Raw genomic sequence first — 22877 nt, forward strand, 5'->3', positions numbered from 1 at the left:
AAGATGGAAGGAGATTAATGCATGTATGAGGGTTTTAGCGGTTTCAGCCCAACGCATCACCAGGGGCACACTGCCTGCCCTCAAGGACATCAGCAACAGCATCCAGTGTCACAGGAAGGCGAAGAAGATCATCAAGGACCTCAGCAGTCTGAGCCACGGCCTGTTCACCCCGCTACCATCTAGAAGGCGGAGACAGTACAGGTCCATCAAAGCTGGGCAGAGAGACTGAAAAAACTACTTTCATCTCCAGGCCATCAGACTGCTAAATAGTCACCGCTAGCCGGCCTCCGCCCAGTACCCTGTCCTAAACTTAGTCACTGTCACTTGCCGGCTACCGTCCGGCATTCTACCCTGCACCTTAGAGACTGCTGGCCTATGTACATAATAATTGAACACTGGTCACTAATTATGTTTACATACTGTTTTACATGCTTCATATATATAGTGTATTCGGAAAGTATTCAGACCCCTTGACATTTTGATACGTTACAGCCTTATTTTAAAATTAATTAAATACATTTTTTCCTCATCAATCTACACATAATACACCATAATAACAAAGCAAAAACAGGTTTTTAGATTGTTTTGCAAATGTATTACAAATTAAAAAACAGAAATACCTTACTTACGTAAGTATTCAGACCCTTTGCTATGAGACTCGCAATTGAGCTCAGGTGCATCCTGTTTCGATTGATCATCCTTGATTGGAGTCCACTTGTGCTAAATTAAATTGATTGGACATGATTTGGAAAGGCACACACCTGTCTATATGAGGTCCCACAGTTGTCAGAGCGAAAACCAAGCCATGAGGTCGAAGGAATTGTCCGTAGAGCCCCGAGACAGGATTTTTTTGTGGAGTCACAGATCTGGGGAAAGGTACCAAAACATTTCTGCAGCATTGAAGGTCCCCAAGAACACAGTAGCCTCCATCATTCTTAAATGGAAGAAGTTTGGAACCACCAAAACTCTTGCTAGCGCTGGCCGCCCAGCCAGACTGAGCATTCGGGGGAGAAGGGCCTTGGTCAGGGAGGTGACCAAGAACCCAATGAGAGAACCTTCCAGAAGGACAACCATCTCTGTAGCACTCCACAAATCAGGCCTTTATTGTAGAGTGGCCAGACAGAAGCCACTCCTCAGTAAAAGGCACATGACAGCCCGTTTGGAGTTTGCCAAAAGTCACCTAAAGGATTCTCAGACCATCAGAAACAAGTCTGGTCTGATGAAACCAAGATTGAACCCTCTGTCAAACATCACATCTGGAGGAAACCTGGCACCATCCCTACGGTGAAGCATGGTGGTGGAAGCATCATGCTGTGGAGATGTTTTTCAGCGGCAGGGACTGGGAGACTAGTCAGGATTGAGGGAAAGATGAACGGAACAATGTACAGAGAGATCCTTGATGAAAACCTGCTCCAGAGCGCTCAGGACCTCAGACTGGGGCAAAGGTTCACCTTCCAACAGGACAACAACCCTAAGCACACAACCAAGGCAACCCAGGAGTGGCTTCGGGACAAGTGTCTGAATGTCCTTAAGTGGCTCAAACAGAGCCCAGACTTGAACCCGATCGAACATCTCTGGAGAGACCTGAAAATAGCTGTGCAGCGACACTCCCCATCCAACCTGACAGAGCTTGAGAGGATCTGCAGAAACTCCCCAAATACAGGTGTTCCAAGCTTGTAGCGTGATACCCAAGAAGACACAATTGAGAGCATCCTGTCGGGCTGTATTTCAGCCTGGTACGGCAACTGCACCCCCCGCAACCACAGGGCTCTCCAGAGGGTGGTGCGGTCTGCGCAACACATCACCGGGGGCAAACTACCTTCCCTCCAGCACACCTACGCACCCGATGTCACAGGAAGGCCAAAAAGATCATCAAGGAATACAACCACCCGAGCAACTGCCTGTTCACCCCGCTACCATCCAGAAGGCAAAGTCAGTACAGGTGCCTCAAAGCTGGGACCGAGAGACTGAAAAACAGCTTATATCTCAAGGCCATCAGACTGTTAAATAGTCATCACTAGGACATTAAAGGCTGCTGCCTACATACATAGACTTGAAATGACTGGCCACTTAAATAAATGGAACACTAGTCACTTTAATAATGTTTACATATCTTGCTTTACTCATCTTGTATATACTGTATTCTATGCTATTCTACTGTATCTTAGTCTATGCTGCTCTGACATTGCTCGTCCACATATATTCTTAATTCCGTTCCTTTGTTAGATATTACTGCAATGTTGGAGCTAGAAACACAAGCATTTTGCTACACCCGCAGTAACATCTGCTATACATGCGTATGTGACCAATAAAATTTGATTTGATTTGACATGAGTCTGTAATCGCTGCCAAAGGTGCTTCAACAAAGTACTGAGTAAAGGGTCTGAATACTTATGTAAATGTGATATTTAAGTTTTTATTTTTAATACATTTGCAAACATTTCTTAAAACCTGTTTTTGTTTCGTCATTATGGGGTATTGTGTGTAGATTGATGAGGATCTTTAAAAAAAATCAATTTTAGAATAAGCCTGTAACAAAATGTTGGAAAAGTCCAAGGGTCTGAATACTTTCCGAATGCACTGTATATACTGTATTCTAGTCCAGGCTCATCCTATATAATTACTGTGGAACGCTTTCAACACCTTGTAGAGTCCATGCCCCAACGAATTGAGGCTGTTCTGAGGGCAAAAGGGGGGGGGTTGTGTGTATTGTTTTGTATTTTTAGGTATTACTGCACTGTTGGAGGTAGAAACACAAGCATTTCACTGCACCTACATAACATCTGCAAAATATGTGTACCCGACCAATAACATTTGATTTTATTAATGTTAGGGCCTCATAAAATCGGTTCCAGGACAACAGTCAGGATCGACTCTTCAGTCTAAAAAAACACATTTATGCCCACTCACACACATACACACTTGCCAAATCACACACATATTTTCGTAAGGGTCTCTGCATTCTGTATTTCTCATTTGGCCATTGCTCCGGATGACAGTAGCACTCAGATTCCAAGCTACTATTGTCAGTGACTCACCCCTATCATCTGTGCAGAGGGTAATGTGATATTGTGTCATTTTTATCAGTTTATGCTCAGTTGCTGAAGGTGGGAGAGAGGAGCAAAGGAAATTGCCTTCCACAGCAATTACGGGAAATAGTTTACATCTGTGTGTGAGAGCAAGAGAGAGAGTCTGAAAAGAAAAACATGGAGATGACACGCACACACATACTGTACATACATATAGTCACACACGGACAACCACTGATGATGTATTTGTTTGAGCTTCCCCGTGCTCATCCTAACCTCTCCTCCTCCTCGGCTTTGTTCCAGAACTCTCTCTGAGACCGGACATGTCCAACTGCCCTTCCCCCATGGGATGCCCCACCCACTTCTCTGGCTCACCAGGGATTAAGATCTACATTGATCCCTTCACCTACGAGGACCCCAACGAGGCCGTCCGAGAGTTTGCCAAGGAGATCGATGTGTCTTGTGTGAAGATCGAGGAGGTCATTGGTGCAGGTGACATGGAGTACCTCTGCTGCATCCATGAATCTATATAATTTTCTCCTCCACTTTCTCTTTACCTGTACAGCATCCAGGTGTTAGCACAGCTATTCAGTTTTTTTAAAACCACTTTTTCCATCTAATTTGTTTTGCTTTTAGATAGAGAACCATATCCACTACACAGAGCTCCTCTCTTGACAGAGAGCAATTTTAGCCGCTATCTCAGTAACCGGACCGCCTCCATTCATCTATAATTCATGCTGATTTTATCTGTTGGGGACATTTATTTTTTACTTGACTTGACATATTCATGCATTCAGCAAAAGACCGGTCCTCTCACTGGCTGATGTTTGACATCTGCGGACTTGTCAGCACAGCACTTGTCTTATGACCCTGAAACTGGGCTCTATTATCTCTGTGTCTGTCACACATACAGTGTTTTATCTTTATGGGGACTTTTGATTGTACATGTGCTATATGTATTAGAATAGGAAGTTAAAATATATGGCATCAACTTGCATACATGTAGCTGGCTTTGTAATAAGGTAATCAATCAGTAATCCCATGTCTTTCCCTCCAGGCGAGTTTGGGGAGGTGTATAAGGGTCGTCTGAAGCCGGCTGGGAAGAGGGAACTGTACGTGGCCATTAAGACCCTGAAGGCGGGCTACGTGGAGAAGCAGAGGCGGGACTTCCTGTCTGAGGCCAGCATCATGGGCCAGTTTGACCACCCCAACATCATCCGACTGGAGGGCGTGGTCACTAAGAGCCGGCCAGTCATGATCATCACAGAGTTTATGGAGAACGGGGCCCTGGACTCCTTCCTGAGGGTGAGAAAGGGAGCACTGCTTTGTTATTATGTTTTAACCTCCTCTGTTCAGAACACCACCCCGGGCACAGCTTTCACTTAATAGGGCCACTGTGGTTTCATACAGTGCCTTCAGAAAGTATTCACACCCATTTACTTTTTCCACATTTTGTTGTGTTACAAAGTGGGATTAAAATGGATTTAATTGTTATTTTTTTGTCAACAATACACACAAAATACTCTGTAATGTCAAAGTGGAAGAAAATTATTATAAATTGTTTAAATTGACGGAAAATAAAACACTAATATATCTTGATTAGATAAGTATTCAACCCCCTGAGTCAATACATGTTATAATCATGTATTGACTCAGAGTCTTTCTGGGTAAATCTCTGTACAATATTTGCCCATTATTCTTAAAAAATGTGTCAAGCTCTGTCAAGTTGGTTGTTGGTCATTGCTAGACAGCCATTTTCATGTCTTGCCATTGATTTTCAAGCAGATTTTAAGTCAAAACTGTAACTAATCCACTCAGGAACATTCAATTGTGTCTTGGTAAATATCTCCAGTGTATATTTGGCCTTGTGTTTTAGGTTATTGTCCTGCTGAAAGGTGAATTTGTCTGAGTGTCTGTCGGAAAGCAGACTGAACCAGGTTTTCCTCTAGGATTTTGCCTGTGCTTAGCTCTATTCCGTTTCTTTTTATCCTAAAAACTCCCTAGTTCTTGCTGATGACAAGCATACCCATAACATGCAGCCACCACCATTCTTGAAAGTATGAAGAGTGGTACTCAGTGATGTGTTAGATTTTCCCCAAATGTACTTATATTTGTAAGAAAGATTCACAGCTGACATACTTATAAGTATATCACATACTTTCTGAAGGCACTTTATATGAATCATATTGATCGATCAGCTGAAGCTTTTATAGTTAATTTGACAGTCTTACACAAACAGTGAAGTATGATTATTGAGAATAGTTGGCACAAGGATTATGACAATGGAGATTTAAAGCTATCTGGAGGATAAAGGTTTTTCGATATAGCAGGGAATTGAGATCTGATAAACAACCTTGGCATGAATTGGAAAAAAAATCTAAAGCTTGTGTGTGTAAGCACGATTTCTATTTATCAATAACATTTGATTTCTCCTAATGTAATTCATGAGATTAACGTAAAGGCAATTGTTCCACCAAGAGCCCTTTGAGGTAATGTAGCTAATATATTCACAGTGCCCTGATTCAAAGTGCCAGCCTGGCACAGTTTAGAGCTTCTTCTAACTCCTTGGAAACAGAGAACATGGAATCCAATCAATACGTGGCCTAGTTTTCTAATCCCCTCAACCTGTTTCCTCCTCTCTTTGATCCTGGGCTCGTTTGAAGCGGGGCTTTGAACACCCCTTTGATGTCCGCTCCCTCACCAGGCCCCTCTTCCGAGCCACCGCACTTGACTCCCGCAGCCATCGATTTCTGGGTTGTTTTTCTTCTGGCATGCCCATGTTGCTGGCGCAGGGAGCCACAGTTGAATGAGCACCCCGCTCTGAGTGTTGGAGATGCCCACTGAGGCCACACCGGAGGGTCAGACCTGCCGTGACTCATGGGAGGGGGTTATCCACCTTGGTAGGGGCCACTAATAAACAGCCAAGCTGGGAATAAGGAAGCAGAGTGAGAAAGATTAAAGACATGGAGCCACTGGGGCTTAACATATATGTTTTATTTATTGTCACATACACCGGATAGGTGCAGTGGAATGTGTAGTTTTACAGGGACAGCAATAGTTTTACGCCTGGCCGGTGTTATGGGCTGGCCTTAGGGGGGCTGGTCTGCCCTACCATAGCTCCTTGCCCGTGCAAATAAAATATTTAAATATTTATAATTTATTTGCCCGAGACAAGCTCCATCGATCTCAGATAAAGCATTTGCACGAGTTAAACAGCGCCCCTCTGTCACAGTATGTATAGCCCATGTATCTGATGCTGTCTGTCCAAAATTAGTATGGTATGTCATACTCTTTTTGGCCAGACCGCATCAGATACATTGGCTACATCTAGTAAGACAGGGGTGCTGTTTTGCTTTGCTTTCTCCGGTAAGATATTTTCAGCTACTGTTCGGATGCTGGAGGTATTTTGGATGAATGTGCGAAGGTAACCTACTTTTTGAAGTGATGAAAACATCATAACTGGTTGTGCTCATGCCACAGTAACACTAGAACTGCTAAAGCAGTCATTTGGACTGCTCATGAATTACATTATATTACTCTGCAATGTTTAAAGTCATAAGTCTATATAACATACTGTCATTGTTAGAATCTTAATATCACAAACAGAACTGGAGATATGTAATTTTTTGAATTGTTTTCTGTGGTTGCCCCTCCTCCCGACTGTAAGGCCTGATCCCCTCCTTCTCCTGGTACTGATCCCCTCCTTCTCCTGGTACTGATCCCCTCCTTCTCCTGGTACTTATCCCCTCCTTCTCCTGGTACTGATCCCCTCCTTCTCCTGGTACTGATCCCCTCCTTCTCCTGGTACTGATCCCCTCCTTCTCCTGGTACTGATCCCCTCCTTCTCCTGGTACTGATCCCCTCCTTCTCCTGGTACTGTGCCCAGTTGATAATCACCCCTAAGGTGCCGTGCCCAATTGATAAGCACTCCGATAATTGCCTCGAAACTGAATCTAAACTATATCTAAACTAATTTCACACGTCTAACAACAGGTGGAATACAGTATTATGTAATCACCAATTGTGAATGAAGAACAAGGTGGACCATTCCATTGTATTTATCTAATTATAATCTCTAAATGGTATGTACCCTATATACTTAGGACGGCAGGTAGCCTAGTGGTTAGAGCATTGGGCCAGTAACCGAATGGTTGCTGGATTGAATCCCCGAGCTGACAAGGTAAAAATCTGTCCTTCTGCCCCCGAACAAGGCAGTTAACCCACTGTTCCCTGGTAATATGTCATTGTAAATAAATATTTGTTCTTAACTGACTTGCCTTGTTTTATACTCCAGTTGATAATACAAAGGTTAAATATATCAGTCTATGGAATCCAAGCAGTCTACTCTGGCCTACTTGGAGTGTGTGCGTAATTTACAATGGCAAGAAGACCAAGACAAATGGATGCACATTCTGTGTCAGCGTTGCTACAAAATCTGAATGAAAACGTCTCAGACAGTGGGGAAGAAATGAATAATCTCTGATGATTATTCTTCTGATTCTGAGCTTCAGCCAGAACCTAAGGTTCTAAGGCAAAGCACAAAAAAGCCAGAACGGTGCGCACTGAGCAGGTGCCCATGCCACCACCAAATGAAATTGTGAGACAGGAGAGAGGAAGGGATGGCACCATTTGGATAGAACATACTGGTTACAATGCTACGGGATGATTATCAGCACAAAATGTCACCACTGAGAGAGGGGACCCAAAATCTCAAGCAAAAAAATACATCAGCAATGCTTTTGTTGTTTATGTGACATGGACATGCTCTAAGTGATGCCATTGCGTTAACTTCATTGGGATAGGGGGTGCTGTTGTCACTTTTTCTGGAAATCGTGTAATTTTTAAACGGCTTCCTACTCAATTCTTGCTCGTACAATATGCATATTATTATTATTATTGGATAGAAAACAGTCTCTAGTTTCTATAGCCGTTGAAATTTTGTCTCTGAGTGGAACAAAACTCATTCTACAGCAATTTCCCTGACATGGAGTCAGATTTCACACATCTTGGCCCCTGATCTGGAGTCAGTTTAAAGGTCCCCGTGAATGCTATGAGGATACAGACACTGCTTACGTCTTCCCCTGGATGTCTTTACGTGATGACGCTTTGAATGGTGTCGATTGCGCAATCACAGCCTCTATAAAACAGATCAACGTGTAGGTAGTAACTCTTTTCCAGCTGCGCCGGACGTGCGGTGGACACCGACCTGCTCTTTTTCCAAGCATTAGTGTAGCCAGTAATATTTCTCCGGTCATGTTTTTACTTGTAATAGGTGTTAAAGACATCATAAGGTAGTTAATTTAAACCGTTTTATAGCAATTTATATCCGTTTAGTGCGATTTTGGGACATTTATTTCTGAGACCCTTTGAATCTCTGGGCACGTTTCCAGTTCATGCCGAACGCAGTGGGCATTTCCACATGGCAAGAGGACAGCTTTCGACCAAAAGACGATTAGACCCAAGAAAGGATTCTTTGCCCAAGATTCTGATGGAAGAACAGCTCAAAGTAAGAACAATTTATTATGATAAATCGTGTTTCTGTCGAAAAATGTTAATCGCTAATGCCGCCATTTTGTTAGACGTAGCTTCGCTTGGCGCAAACTGTATTGAAAAGTAAGGATAATTTAAAAAATGTAAATCAGCGATTGTATTAAGAATTAAATTGTCTATCAATCGCTGTCCACCCTATATTTTTTAGTCACGTTTATGAGTATTTATGTATACGACTAGATCACTGTCTAATATGTCGCACGACATTTTCTGACCAGCTGGGCAACTTTTGTCATTGTCTAACCATGATTTTGGTGGCTAAATATGCACATTTTCGAACAAACTCTATATGTATGTTGTAATATGATGTTACAGGAGTGTCATCTGAAGAATTCTGAGAAGGTTAGTGAAAAAATTAATATATTTTGGCGATGTTGACGTTATCGCTCTCTTTGGCTAGAATCAATGCTCTGGTAATGTTTGCACATGTGGTATGCTAATATAACGATTTATTGTGTTTTCGCTGTAAGACACTTAGAAAATCTGAAATATTGTCTGTATTCACAGGATCTGTGTCTTTCGATTAGTGTATGCTGTGTATTTTTACGAAATGTTTTATGATTAGTAATTAGGTAATACACGTTGCTCTATGTATTTATTCTAGTCGATTTGTGACGGTGGGTGCAATTGTAAACTATGATATCTACCTGAAATATGCACATTTTTTTAACAAAACCTATCCTATACCATAAATATGTTATCAGACTGTCATCTGATGAGGTTTTTTCTTGGTTAGTGGCTATCAATATCTTAGTTTAGCCGAATTGGTGATAGCTACTGGTGTTGGTGGACAAAGAAAAAATGGTGTCTTTTGCTAAGGTGTTTACCTAATAGATTTACATATTGTGTCTTCCCTGTAAAACATTTTAAAAATCGGACATGTTGGCTGGATTCACACGATCTGTATCTTTCATTAGCTGTATTGGACTTGTTAATGTGTGAAAGTTAAATATTTCAATTTTTTTTTTTAATTTGCCGCTCTGCCTTTTCAATGGAATGTGGGAGGAGTGCCGCTAGCGGCACCCCTTGCCTAAACAGGTTTTAAGATGCACACCTTGTAAGCACGAGCTGACAATATTTTTTTTTTTTTTACTGTTGTCATATGAGGAACACTTGGCACTTATAATTATTCATCATTTGACCACACGTCTTGCTGACCGTGCGTATTGGTGGTTGGGGTATTTCTTTTATTACCACATTCCAAAACATGTTTTCTGTTGCATAGTTGTAACAAAGACACTCCACAAATAAAATTGATTGAACACCTAAATATTATTTCTATATTTTTTTTTACATAAAAAAAACGTCCGACTTCAATATGTATATGTATATATACAGTTGAAGTCGGAAGTTTACATACACTTAGGTTGGAGTCATTAAAACTTGTTTTTCAACTACTCCACAAATTCTTGTTCACAAACTATAGTTTTGGCAAGTCGGTTAGGACATCTACTCTGTGCATGACACAAGTCATTTTTCCAACAATTGTTTACAGACAGATTATTTCACTTATAATTCACTGTATCACAATTCCAGTGTGTCAGAAGTTTACATACGCTAAGTTGACTGTGCCTTTAAACAGCCTGGAAAATTCCAGAAAATGATGTCATGGCTTTAGAAGCTTCTGATAGGCTAATTGACATAATTAGAGTCAATTGGAGGTGTACCTGTGGATGTATTTCAAGGCCGACTTTCAAACTCAGTCTCTCTTTGCTTGACATCATGGGAAAATCAAAAGAAATCAGGCAAGACCTCAGAAAAAAAATGGCAGACAAGTCTGGTTCATCCTTGGGAGCAATTTCCAAACGCCTGAAGGTACCACGTTCATCTGTACAAACAATAGTACGCAAGTAATAACACCATGGGACCACGCAGCCATCATACTGCTCAGGAAGGAGACGTGTTCTGTGTCCTAGAGGTTAACGTACTTTGGTGCGAAAAGATCAAATCAATCGCAGAACAACCGCAAAGGACCTTGTGAAGATGCTGGAGGAAACCGGTCCAAAAGTATCTATATCCACAGTAAAATGAGTCCTATATGGACATAACCTGAAAGGCCGATGAGCAAGGAAGAAGCCACTGCTCCAAAACTGCCATAAAAAAGCCAGACTACAAAGAGGCAACAAAGAGACCAAAGATACCATTGAAGGAGCTGCAAAGCTCAACAGGGGAGATTGGAGTATCTGTCCATAGGACCACTTTAAGCCGTACACTCCACAATGTAGAAAATAGTAAAAATAAAGAAAAACACTGGAATGAGTAGGTGTGTCAACAGTTTTGACTAGTACTGTATGTGTTTGTATATACACTTATTTTTCAGTTTATTAGGTACACCCGTCTACTAACGCGTCGGACCCCCCTTTGCCACCAGAACAGCCTGAATTCTTTGGGGCATGGAAACATTGCTCAATTGGTATCAAGGGACCTAACGTGTTCATGGAAAACATTCGCCACAGCATTACACCACCGCCACTGGCCTTAACTGTTGACACCAGGCAGGATCAGGCCATGGACTGCTTTCGCCAAATCCTGACTCTGCCATCAGTATGATGCAACAGGAACCGGGATTCTCAAGACCAGGCGATGTTTTTCCACTCCTCAATTAACCTGTATTCGTGATTGCGTGCCCACTGGAGCCGCTTCTTTTTCTTTTTATCTGATAGGAGTGGAACCCTGTGTGGTTTTCTGCTGCAATACCCCATCCGTGACAAGGACCAACGAGTTGTGACTTCCGAGACGCCATTCTGTTTGTGGCTCGCCTGTTAGCTTCCACGATTCTTGCAGTTCTCCTTCGACCTCTCACCAACGAGTTGTTTTTGCCCACAGAACTGCCGTTGACTTTTTTGTTTGTTGCACCATTCTCTATAAACTTTAGATACTGTTGTGCATGAAAAGCCCACTGTCGTGCCTGAAAAGCACACTGTCATGCGTGAAAAGCCCATACCACGCTCAAAGTTGCTTAGATCACACTATTTGCCCATTCTAACGTTCAATCTAACAGTAACTGAATGCCTCTATGCCTGTCTGCCTGCTTTATATAGCAGGCCACGTGGCTCACTGTCTGTAGGAGCGAACCATTTTCATGAACGGGGTGGTATACCTAATAAGATTTATTAGCACAAAGAAACTGCTCCACCAATTTTTGAAACTTTACCTTTGCATCTCCAACACAAGGACATTCTAGATACATAGTGGGAGTATTATTTTCCCAAGAATCTTTACTATGTTATTACCTCTAAAGTGACATAATTTCTTCTATGTCCCCTGGCCCCTGCACTGCAGCAAAACGACGGGCAGTTCACAGTGATCCAGCTAGTGGGGATGATGCGTGGCATCGCCGCAGGCATGAAGTACCTGGCAGAGATGAACTACGTCCACAGAGACCTGGCCGCCCGCAACATCTTGGTCAACAGCAACCTGGTCTGCAAGGTGTCCGACTTCGGCCTGTCCCGTTACCTGCAGGATGACACATCAGACCCCACCTATACTAGCTCCCTGGTGAGTACCCTGTCTGTCGAGAGTTGGGGGATTCAATAGTTGACCATGGTTTTTTATTTGTGTCTGTGGTGAATAAGGATTATACTATGTCAAATGTCACTCTTCTTTCACCAGAATCATATCTTATAACAAAGTCTACAGTATGTATGAGTATAACTTGCTATAACTACAGTATGCTGTATTGCACTACTGCAGCAAAATGCACAAGTTGATGAATTGCAATCTTGATGAGTTCTGACTCTTCTCACAATTCTTTGGTTAAAACTGAAATTCAATAGAAAAAAACGTTTTCACAATTCTGTGTGTCTGTCTGGCTGTGTGCAGGAGGCATAACTTTATAATGAGTTTCCCATAGGGCAGCCTCCACAACAGCTCTAATCAGAACATCAACATTTTGAAAGGAAACAGTACATTTTTCTCTTTCACGTTAGCAAAATGGACAGTATTACCACACAATGTGGAACACTAAACATTGGCATTGTGAATGGAATAACAACCCATGTCTGAGATGAGTGTACATGTCTGCCCATGCAAAGACACTCTCTCACACAGTCATAGATTATAGCAAATTATTGATTGGTTCTTGCAAGAGCATTGTAGTAGACAACCCTGCAAGTATCATCTAAGATCTCTGCTAGGTTACACTGTCCTACCTCAGAGTAGTTGGATTTCATTTGGGTTTGATGATAAGCTCTTAAGTTATACTCTATATTGTAGATTTCCCACTTCGTATTTCCTCCGCTAGAATCATCATCTCCTGAAGAAACCATTGGTGTCTGGATGTTTGAGGGTATACAGTAAGTGAGAGTGTGCCTGACTGTGTGGATGTGGGTGAGTATGTCGGAGAGGCAGTGTGTATTGGTCCTGTCATGGTTGGCCCAGATGCTGACCCTGTGGTTCTGGGTGGATGGCTGAGGGGGGCTGGAGAAGCTGGGGGGCTATGGCCATGCTTTGTTTGCTGCCTGCTTATTAAGACAGTCTTAGCCACTCCTGGTCTGCCCCACTTCCCTGCTCCACTCTCTTTGCTCCACTCTTATTTGCCGCAGGTTTACTAGCGTGAGGTTAGGGCATCTCGACATTAAGATCTTGATGGCGTAGTAGTCTGATTGACCCATACACCCTAGAATCTCCATCTGTCTAATGCTTTCAAAATGGCAGGAAATGGAGGTATATAGTGGGATGAAGTATAACCAGCTCTGTCTATTTACAGTGGTTGCTCCACTAAATGTTTTGTGATTATGCTGCGGGACTTAGAGGTAATTTGTGGTTTAGTACGGTACCCTGCGTCACCACTTCATTGCTCCAGACCAGCACAAGGGGGAGTTAGAGCATTGATTATGCTTTTGGGTCCCAAGGTGCTACCGTGTCTCTAACTGACAATGAATGGGGGACATAAACCTAAATAGAAACTGATAATTGTGCACGACTTCAGTATTACTTACTAAAACTGTTGTTACACTAAAGTTATTATTCTAAGAGAAACTTAGACTACAATTAGGGTGTGGAAATGTTAAGATTATTTTGCTCTTACTGTAGTACTGTAGCCTACTCCCGACCAGTCATGTTGTACAGAGCTTGAGTGGTGCAGCGGTCTAAGACACTGCATCGCTGTGTAAGCTGTGTTGCTACAGATGCTGTTTCAATACCTGTGCTGGCCTCGACTGGGGAAACCCATGAGTTGACTGTAGGTTTTTGGTTTCTCTCCCTCTAAAAACATAAACAAATAATTCTAAATAACAAACTGGCTTTATTTACAAATTAATGTTTCACCCCATATTCAAGAATGGCCTTTTTCTCGCTAATTTTACATTATTTGAAAACTAAATCATCTCCAAAAATATTGTTATTTTTTAAAACAAAGCGATTATTATTATTATTCATTTAGAATTATATAAAAGCCCCTTGGATATTCTCACAGATATTATTAACCCTGTTATTAGCAGGACAATATATATTGGTCATATTGGTCATGGCTCCCGAGTGGCAAACAATGGGATTTCCTTGCAGTTCTCCAGCTGTATCCAGTGAAATAGTGGGCGCGCGAGGTTCAAGGCACAAAGGCAGGGGGCACGGGATGGGCCGTAGAGAAGACAAACCTAGCCCATGGGGAAGGGAGGAGGAGGAGGTGGACCCCCACCTTGCCCCACTGGGTAGCACAGAGCAACACTTTAAGGGGCATTCCACTAATAATGGAGCCTCAACTGGCAGCTTCATTAAATAGTACCCACAAAACACCAGTCTCAACGTCAACGGTGAAGAGGCGACTCCGGGATGTTCCTCTGTCCAGCAGAGTCTGTGTTCTTTTGCACGTCTTAATTTTTATTGGCCAGTCTGAGATATGGCTTTTTCTTTGCAACTCTGCCTAGAAGGCCAGCATCCCGGAGTCGCCTCCTCACTGTTGACGTTGAGACTGGTGTTTTGTGGGTACTATTTAATGAAGCTGCCAGTTGAGGACTTGTGAGGCGTCTGTTTCTCAAACTTGACACTCTAATGTACTTGTCGTCTTGCTCAGTTGTGCACCGGGCCTCCCACTCCTCTTTCTATTCTGGTTAGAGCCAGTTTGAGCTGTTCTGTGAAGGGAGTAGTACACAGCTTTGTACCGGATCTTCAGTTTCTTGGCAATTTCTCACATGGAATAGCCTTCATTTTTCAGAACAAGAATAGACTGACAAGTTTCATAAGAAAGTTCTTTGTTTCTAGCCATTTTGAGCCTATAATCGAACCCACAAATGCTGATGCTCCAGATTCTCAACTAGTCTAAAGAAGGCCAGTTTTATTGCTTCTTTAATCAGTACAACAGTTTTCAGCTGTGCTGACATAATTGCAAAAGGGTTTTCTAATGATCAATTAGCCTTTTAAAATGATAAACTTGGATTAGCTAACACAACGTGCCATTGGAACACAGGAGTGATGGTTGCTGACAATGGGCCTCTGTACGCCTATGTAGATATTGCATAAAAAATCAGCCGTTTCCAGCTACAATAGTAATTTACAACATTGACAATGTCTACACTGTTTTTTTTAATCAATTTGATGTTAATTTAATGAACAAAAAATATGCTTTTCTTTCAAAAACAAGGACATTTCTAAGTGACCCAAAACCTTTGAACGGCAGTGTATGTATGTGTTGACTGAATATAAGCAAGTGATGTCTGCTAAATAATCAAGTTGATGGCACAGTCATATAGCCTCGGCACCTACATAAAGCTGCGTGTGGGCGACCTCATGCAACCGCAAAATGTTGGATATGTCACGCCCTGACCGCAGAGAGCTTTTTATGTCTCTATTTTGGTTTGGTCAGGGTGTGATTTGGGTGGGCATTCTATGTTCATTTTTCAATGTTTTCTGTTTTGTGTCTGCACCAGACAGAACTGTTTTCGTGTTGTTCTATTTTTGGTGATTTTGTCTCAGTGTCCAGTTTTAATAAAAAAAACATTAACACTTACCACGCTGCGCTTTGGTCCACACCTTCTTCAACAGACGGCCGTGACAGGATAAAGCATATACTGTACAGTACTGTATTTCTTCATCAGCATCTTTATGCTTTCAATAATAAAATGATGATAAAAATACTCTTTCAAAATACAGATGTTTATTTAGTTATGGATCCATAATGAGTTACTATGGGAATAAATATCACTAAATTAAATAAATATTGGAACAAAATTCATAATGAAGGTAAACAAATTGTTGCTTACTGGAAAATACTCCTTCAAACACACACGGTCACGTTGTATAGCGCCATAATGGCTATTAGCAGGTAGCTGGACAATAGACTTGCCTAGGAGGGTAGGGGGAGAATTCTATCGTCAAATGTATTTCTTAGTTGGGTTGACTGTATCACAACTGACCGTGATTGGTTGCAATTTCAGTTTAATCCACCAGAAAAGACAAAACAAATAATACAACAAAACGTATTATTATTATTACGTATCACATCCAACCGTGATTGCTCACCTCAACACCATTATCCCAGAAACCCTAGACCCACTCCAATTTGCATACCACCCAAACAGATCCACAGATCATGCAATCTCTATTGCACTCCACACTGCCTTTTCCCACCTGGACAAAAGGAACACCTACGTGAGAATGCTATTCATTGACTACAGCTCAGCGTTCAACACCATAGTACCCTCAAAGCTCATCACTAAGCTAAGTATCCTGGGACTAAACACCTCCCTCTGCAACTGGATCCTGGACTTCCAGACGGCCGCCCCCAGGGTGGTGAGGGTAGGTAGCAACACATCTGCCACGCTGATCCTCAACACTGGAGTATCCCAGGGGTGCATGCTCAGTCCCTTCCTGTACTCCCTGTTCACCCATGACTGCTTGGCCAGGCACGACTCCAACACCATCATTAAGTTTGCAGACGACACAACAGTGGTAGGCCTGATTACCGACAATGATGAGACAGCCTATAGGGAGGAAGTCAGAGACCTGGCCGGGTGGTGCCAGAATAACAACCTATCGCTCAATTTAACCAAGACTAAGGAGATGATTGTGCACTACAGGAAAAGGAGGACCGAGCACGTCCCCATTCTCATCGACGGGGCTGTAGTGGAGCAGGTTGAGAGCTTCAAGTTCCTTGGTGTCCACATCACCAACAAACTAGAATGGTCCAAACACCAAGACAGTCGTGAAGAGGGCACGACAAAGCCTATTCCCCCTCAGGAAACTAAAAAGATTTGGCATGGGTCCTCAGATCCTCAAAAGGTTCTACAGCTGCAACATTGAGAGCATCCTGACTGGTTGCATCACTGCCTGGTACGGCAACTGCTTGGCCTCCGACTGCAAGGCACTACAGGTTAGTGCGTACGGCCCAGTACATCACTGGGGCTAAGCTGCCTGCCATCCAGGACCTCTACACCAGGTGGTGTCAGAGGAAGAGGAAGGCCCTAAAAATTGTCAAAGACCCCAGCCACCCCAGTCATAGACTGTTCTCTCTACTACCGCATGGCAAGCGGTACCGGAGCGCCAAGTCTAGGACCAAAAGGCTTCTCATCAGCTTTTACCCCCTGGCCATATGACTCCTGAACAGGTAATCAAATGGCTACCCAGACTATTTGCGTTGTGTGTCCCCTCAACCCCAAACCCCTCTTTTACACTGCTGCTACTCTCTGTTTATCATATATTTATAGTCACTTTAACCGTACCTACATGTACATACTACCTCAGTTAGCCTGACTAACCGATGCCCCCGCACATTGGCTACTCGGACTATCTGCATTGTGTACCGCCACCCACCACCCGCCAACCCCTCTTTTACGCTACTGCTACTCTCTGTTTATCATATATGCATAGTCACTTTAACCATACCTACATGTACATACTACCTCAATTAGCCCGACTAACCGGTGCCTGTATATAGCCTCGCTATTGTTATAGCCTCGCTAATGTATATAGTCTCGCTACTGTTATTTCTTACTGTCTTTTTACTGTTGTTTTTATTTCTTTACTTATCCATTGCTCACCTAATACCAATTTTTTTACTTCAAAATTTCACTGTTTGTTAGAGCCTGTAAGTAAGCATTTCACTGTATTCGGTGCACGTGACAAATAAACTTGATTGGGAGTCCCATAGGGCGGCGCTCAATTGGCTCAGCGTTTCTCTCCCTCTAAAAACATAATTATTATTTTGGCCTTTATTCAGATTACAATCGCTCACTTTCGTTTTTTTGATAACAAAATAACCTCCAAAATATCGTTATATACAGTATTATCAAGTTGACGGCACAGTCATATAGCCCGGCACCTACATAAAGCTGAGTGACTCACTCATTCGTGGCTTTGGATCAAAATAAATAAGTACCAACATTCTTTCTGATAGTCTTTAATAAAGAAATGTTTTGGTTATCCTGACCTGGACACCATGTAGAGTATTATAATAGCCCTCCTGATTGGCGCAGCTGTCTAAGAGACTGCATCGCAGTGCAAAATGCGTTGCTACAGATGTAGGTTCGATAACTGTGCCGGCTGCCCCCGGGAGACCCATATGTAATTATTGTCGGTCACGTCATAAAAAAAATACAAATCCGATATACTGTAGGCCTACCGTAGGCGACATGAGTCTCACTAGTGTTGATTAATGTGCTGTTAAAAATGGTGTAGGTCTTATTTATTTAAAGAGCATATTGAAATTAGAAGCAACAGGATTTGAAGCAATAGCCTACCTGCTGTGATCACTATTTTAGCACCGTTTCGCGCTGCTCTGAGACAAGCATGGGGACTGGTCTTGATAAATCAATGAGATTTTTATTTTCACTAAATCTCCATTTGGGTATTGGTTAGACTACAATTATACAATGAGGGTGTGGAAATGTTAAGCTCTTAGTACTGTAGCCTACTCCCGATCGTCACGTTGTACAGCTCCATATTTTCCGTTCCATCCTAACGGAAACCCTGAGGGTTTTCTGTTTTTCTTGGAATAGAAACACCATAATATTAATCAAAATGTCTTAAAATTAGTCCCATAGACTATGTTCTTACAAAAAAAAGGGTTTTAAATTCTCTAGTACAGCCACTATTGAAGACTATCAAATGCTTCTCAAAGATGCTCTCTGGTGGTCAAACTAGCACTAACTAGCTTTAATGGTTACTATGGCTGACACTTAAATAATGTGCCATTGAATTCTGCTGCACCATGCAAGCTGTGCTGCAGTACGCTGCAACTTTTAAAGGAACAACCACTGTAAATGAGCTCTCTCTCCTATAAGATGGGTTTGATGTGACAAATATGGCAGGGGTAGCTCCAATGCTTCAGTTTCTCATCATATCCCAACTCAACATGAGAAACGAACCTGGCCAACAGGCTAGCTGTTTCCATTACAGAGCTGAGCTGCTCCACTGCTGTTTGAAATGGGAAACAGAGCTATCTGGGCTGGGGTCACCCTTTTCACCTAACGAGCTCTGCCCTGAGCGCCTCAGACTGCACTGCTAAACAACATAATTGATTTCTTTCTGTTTGCTTGCCCTTTTAATTCCAGTTCTCCAGCCAATGTTCTGTTGGTTGGCTCTGAAAGGGCTTTTTGAGGTGAAAAGATTATTTCTTAACCGCACCTGATAAAAACAAACAAACAGCTATTGGAGAGGTAAAGCATTTCTCCTACTTCCAACCACAGTCTTTAAGTTGCTGACTGCAACCCATTGGCAGTAAGATTACTAATTGAAAAGCATGTTCGATTTCACTGAGGAATTGCACGAGGGATACATACAATCTAATTGCTAATTGTTTATATCACATATTATACTCATATTATAACAAACCTGATTGATGGCTTTGGCCATGAGGGGCTCTTTTACTCACCTTTGTAGGGGAGATTTGTAGTGTGAGTGTGTGCAGTGACTTTTAGGCCTTTGTAAATGTCACACACATCATGGGGAGTGAGAGAGTTGAGACAGTAGAGAATGTAGAGGCCCAAAGCTGTACAGAACAAGCTATCAAAGAGCACCAGAACTGCACAGTGGGTGGCTCACCATTTACATTTTCTCATCTAATAATTTATGTCCAGTCCTTCATAGGTCAAAGATGATACGTTAAATGAACTCTATCTAAGCCAAGCTCCTTGTCCCTTGTGCAGTATGTGACTTCAACAGCTCAATATTGACACAAATATAGAGTAAGTTTGTCAATATTTAAATAAGTTAGAGCATTAGTAATGCTGTAACCATGGGAATGCTTTATGTTAGGGAGGTATACGTGATAATTAGTTCCTATTCCTGTTTGTACTGTATCAATGCGTATCTACCTAGTGTGTTTCCACAAACTGTTTTTCCAGAAAATATCAATATAACTTGTACTGCTCTCTAAATTGTCACGTTCCTGACCTATTTCTGTTAGTTTGTTGTATGTGTTAGTTGGTCAGGACGTGAGTTTGGGTGGGCATTCTATGTTTTCTGTTTCTATGTTGGTTTAAGGGTTGCCTGGTATGGCTCTTAATTAGAGGCAGGTGTTTTGCGTTCCTCTAATTGAGAGTCATATTTAGGTAGGTTGTTTCACAGTGTTCATTGTGGGTGGTTGTCTCCTGTGTCAGTGTTTGTCGCACCATACGGGACTGTTCGGTTTGTTTTTGTACATCGTCATTTTGTGTAGTCTATTTTCCCTGTTCGTGCGTTCTTCGTGTTTAATGTAAGTTCGTCGTCCAGGTCTGTCTACTCCGTTTGTTGTTTTGTTAGTTATAGTGAAGTTCGTGTTTTTTCGTCTTGTCTTTAAATAAATTATGTGTTCACAACCCGCTGCGCCTTGGTTCCCTCACTACTCCTCCTTTTCGGATGAAAAGGAGGAGAACAACCTTTACATAAATTGCCATTAATGCAGGGTTTCCCTGCTTCCTACAATGTAGATAAATATCCTCATGGTTTTGACAGTGTGAAACCCACTTGGCTTTAAAAAGGGATGACAGTCACTGGAGACGGAGGGGAAAAGCCTGCTTTGCTGAAATGTCCCAATGATACATATCTGGAGTAGGGCCATATTGATTTGGGTTTAACTGTACTATAAAAACAAGAATGTGAGATGGGAAAAGCCAGCCCTCGATACCCCTGGAGTTGTATTTTTTTACAGAATAAGTGCCATTCTCTTCACCCAATGGGATCATAAACCAAATTATGCCGGCTGGCATGAAATGCATTTTTCATCACCCCTCTGCCGTATTAATAGTCTAATTTATCCTTGAAGATTGGAAAAACAAAGTAATCTGGTTAGGCTTCACATTACTATTTATGATTTGCTGTGGCAGATTTATGAGCTTACGTTATACACTGCTCAAAAAAATAAAGGGAACACTTAAACAACACAATGTAACTCCAAGTCAATCACACTTCTGTGAAATCAAACTGTCCACTTAGGAAGCAACACTGATTGACAATAAATTTCACATGCTGTTGTGCAAATGGAATAGACAAAAGGTGGAAATTATAGGCAATTAGCAAGACACCCCCAAAAAAGGAGTGATTCTGCAGGTGGTGACCACAGACCACTTCTCAGTTCCTATGCTTCCTGGCTGATGTTTTGGTCACTTTTGAATGCTGGCGGTGCTCTCACTCTAGTGGTAGCATGAGACAGAGTCTACAACCCACACAAGTGGCTCAGGTAGTGCAGTTCATCCAGGATGGCACATCAATGCGAGCTGTGGCAAAAAGGTTTGCTGTGTCTGTCAGCGTAGTGTCCAGAGCATGGAGGCGCTACCAGGAGACAGGCCAGTACATCGGGAGACGTGGAGGAGGCCGTAGGAGGGCAACAACCCAGCAGCAGGACCGCTACCTCCGCCTTTGTGCAAGGAGGTGCACTGCCAGCGCCCTGAAAAATGACCTCCAGCAGGCCACAAATGTGCATGTGTCTGCTCAAACGGTCAGAAACAGACTCCATGAGGGTGGTATGAGGGCCCGACGTCCACAGGTGGGGGTTGTGCTTACAGCCCAACACCGTGCAGGACGTTTGGCATTTGCCAGAGAACACCAAGATTGGCAAATTCGCCACTGGCGCCCTGTGCTCTTCACAGATGAAAGCAGGTTCACACTGAGCACATGAGCACATGTGACAGACGTGACAGAGTCTGGAGACGCCGTGGAGAACGTTCTGCTGCCTGCAACATCCTCCAGCATGACCGGTTTGGCGATGAGTCAGTCATGGTGTGGGGTGGCATTTCTTTGTGGGGCCGCACAGCCCTCCATGTGCTCGCCAGAGGTAGCCTGACTGCCAATAGGTACCGAGATGAGATCCTCAGACCCCTTGTGAGACCATATGCTGACACATGCACATTTGTGGCCTGCTGGAGGTCATTTTGCAGGGCTCTGGCAGTGCACCTCCTTGCACAAAGGCGGAGGTAGCGGTCCTGCTGCTGGGTTGTTGCCCTCCTACGGCCTCCTCCACGTCTCCTGATGTACTGGCCTGTCTCCTGGTAGCGCCTCCATGCTCTGGACACTACGCTGACAGACACAGCAAACCTTTTTGCCACAGCTCGCATTGATGTGCCATCCTGGATGAACTGCACTACCTGAGCCACTTGTGTGGGTTGTAGACTCTGTCTCATGCTACCACTAGAGTGAGAGCACCACCAGCATTCAAAAGTGACCAAAACATCAGCCAGGAAGCATAGGAACTGAGAAGTGGTCTGTGGTCACCACCTGCAGAATCACTCCTTTTTTGGGGGTGTCTTGCTAATTGCCTATAATTTCCACCTTTTGTCTATTCCATTTGCACAACAGCATGTGAAATTTATTGTCAATCAGTGTTGCTTCCTAAGTGGACAGTTTGATTTCACAGAAGTGTGATTGACTTGGAGTTACATTGTGTTGTTTAAGTGTTCCCTTTATTTTTTTGAGCAGTGTATGTGTGTAAATGCATACTACATGAAGATTGTGTGTGTGTGTGTGTGTGTGTGTGTGTGCGTGCGTGCATGAGAGTGAAGGAGAGGAAAGGAAACAGAGGGAGAGAGGGTTGCCTGTGTTTGTGCTAGGGAGAGATACAGGAGAAAGGTTTGCCTGTGTTTGGGCTAGGGAGAGATACAGGAGAAAGGTTTGCCTGTGTTTGTGCTAGGGAGAGATACAGGAGAAAGGTTTGCCTGTGTTTGTGCTAGGGAGAGATACAGGAGAAAGGTTTGCCTGTGTTTGTGCTAGGGAGAGATACAGGAGAAAGGTTTCCCTGTGTTTGTGCTAGGGAGAGATACAGGAGAGAGGGTTACCTGTATTTGTGCTATGGAGAGATACAGGAGAGCGGTTGTTTCTGTATGTGTTGTATGTAGGTTAGCATACCCCTCAAAAAGAAAAGAAGATCCATTTCAAATACTTCAATAAATTATT

At 42.8% G+C, this 22877-nt stretch overlaps 1 protein-coding gene across 1 annotated transcript in view; it reads left to right on the forward strand.

The window, feature by feature from the left end:
• The window catches only part of LOC120055210 (ephrin type-B receptor 1-B-like), a 229249-nt gene that overhangs the window by 193124 nt on the left and 13248 nt on the right, over positions 1-22877 (forward strand). The window contains exons 12-15 of the mRNA XM_039003131.1: positions 1733-1736; positions 3408-3521; positions 4087-4334; positions 11862-12077. Coding sequence (XP_038859059.1) covers positions 1733-1736; positions 3408-3521; positions 4087-4334; positions 11862-12077 — 582 coding nt within the window. The remainder of the gene's footprint in view (positions 1-1732; positions 1737-3407; positions 3522-4086; positions 4335-11861; positions 12078-22877) is intronic.

Source organism: Salvelinus namaycush, chromosome 10, assembly GCF_016432855.1.
Source record: "Salvelinus namaycush isolate Seneca chromosome 10, SaNama_1.0, whole genome shotgun sequence".
Classification (NCBI taxonomy): domain Eukaryota; kingdom Metazoa; phylum Chordata; class Actinopteri; order Salmoniformes; family Salmonidae; genus Salvelinus; species Salvelinus namaycush.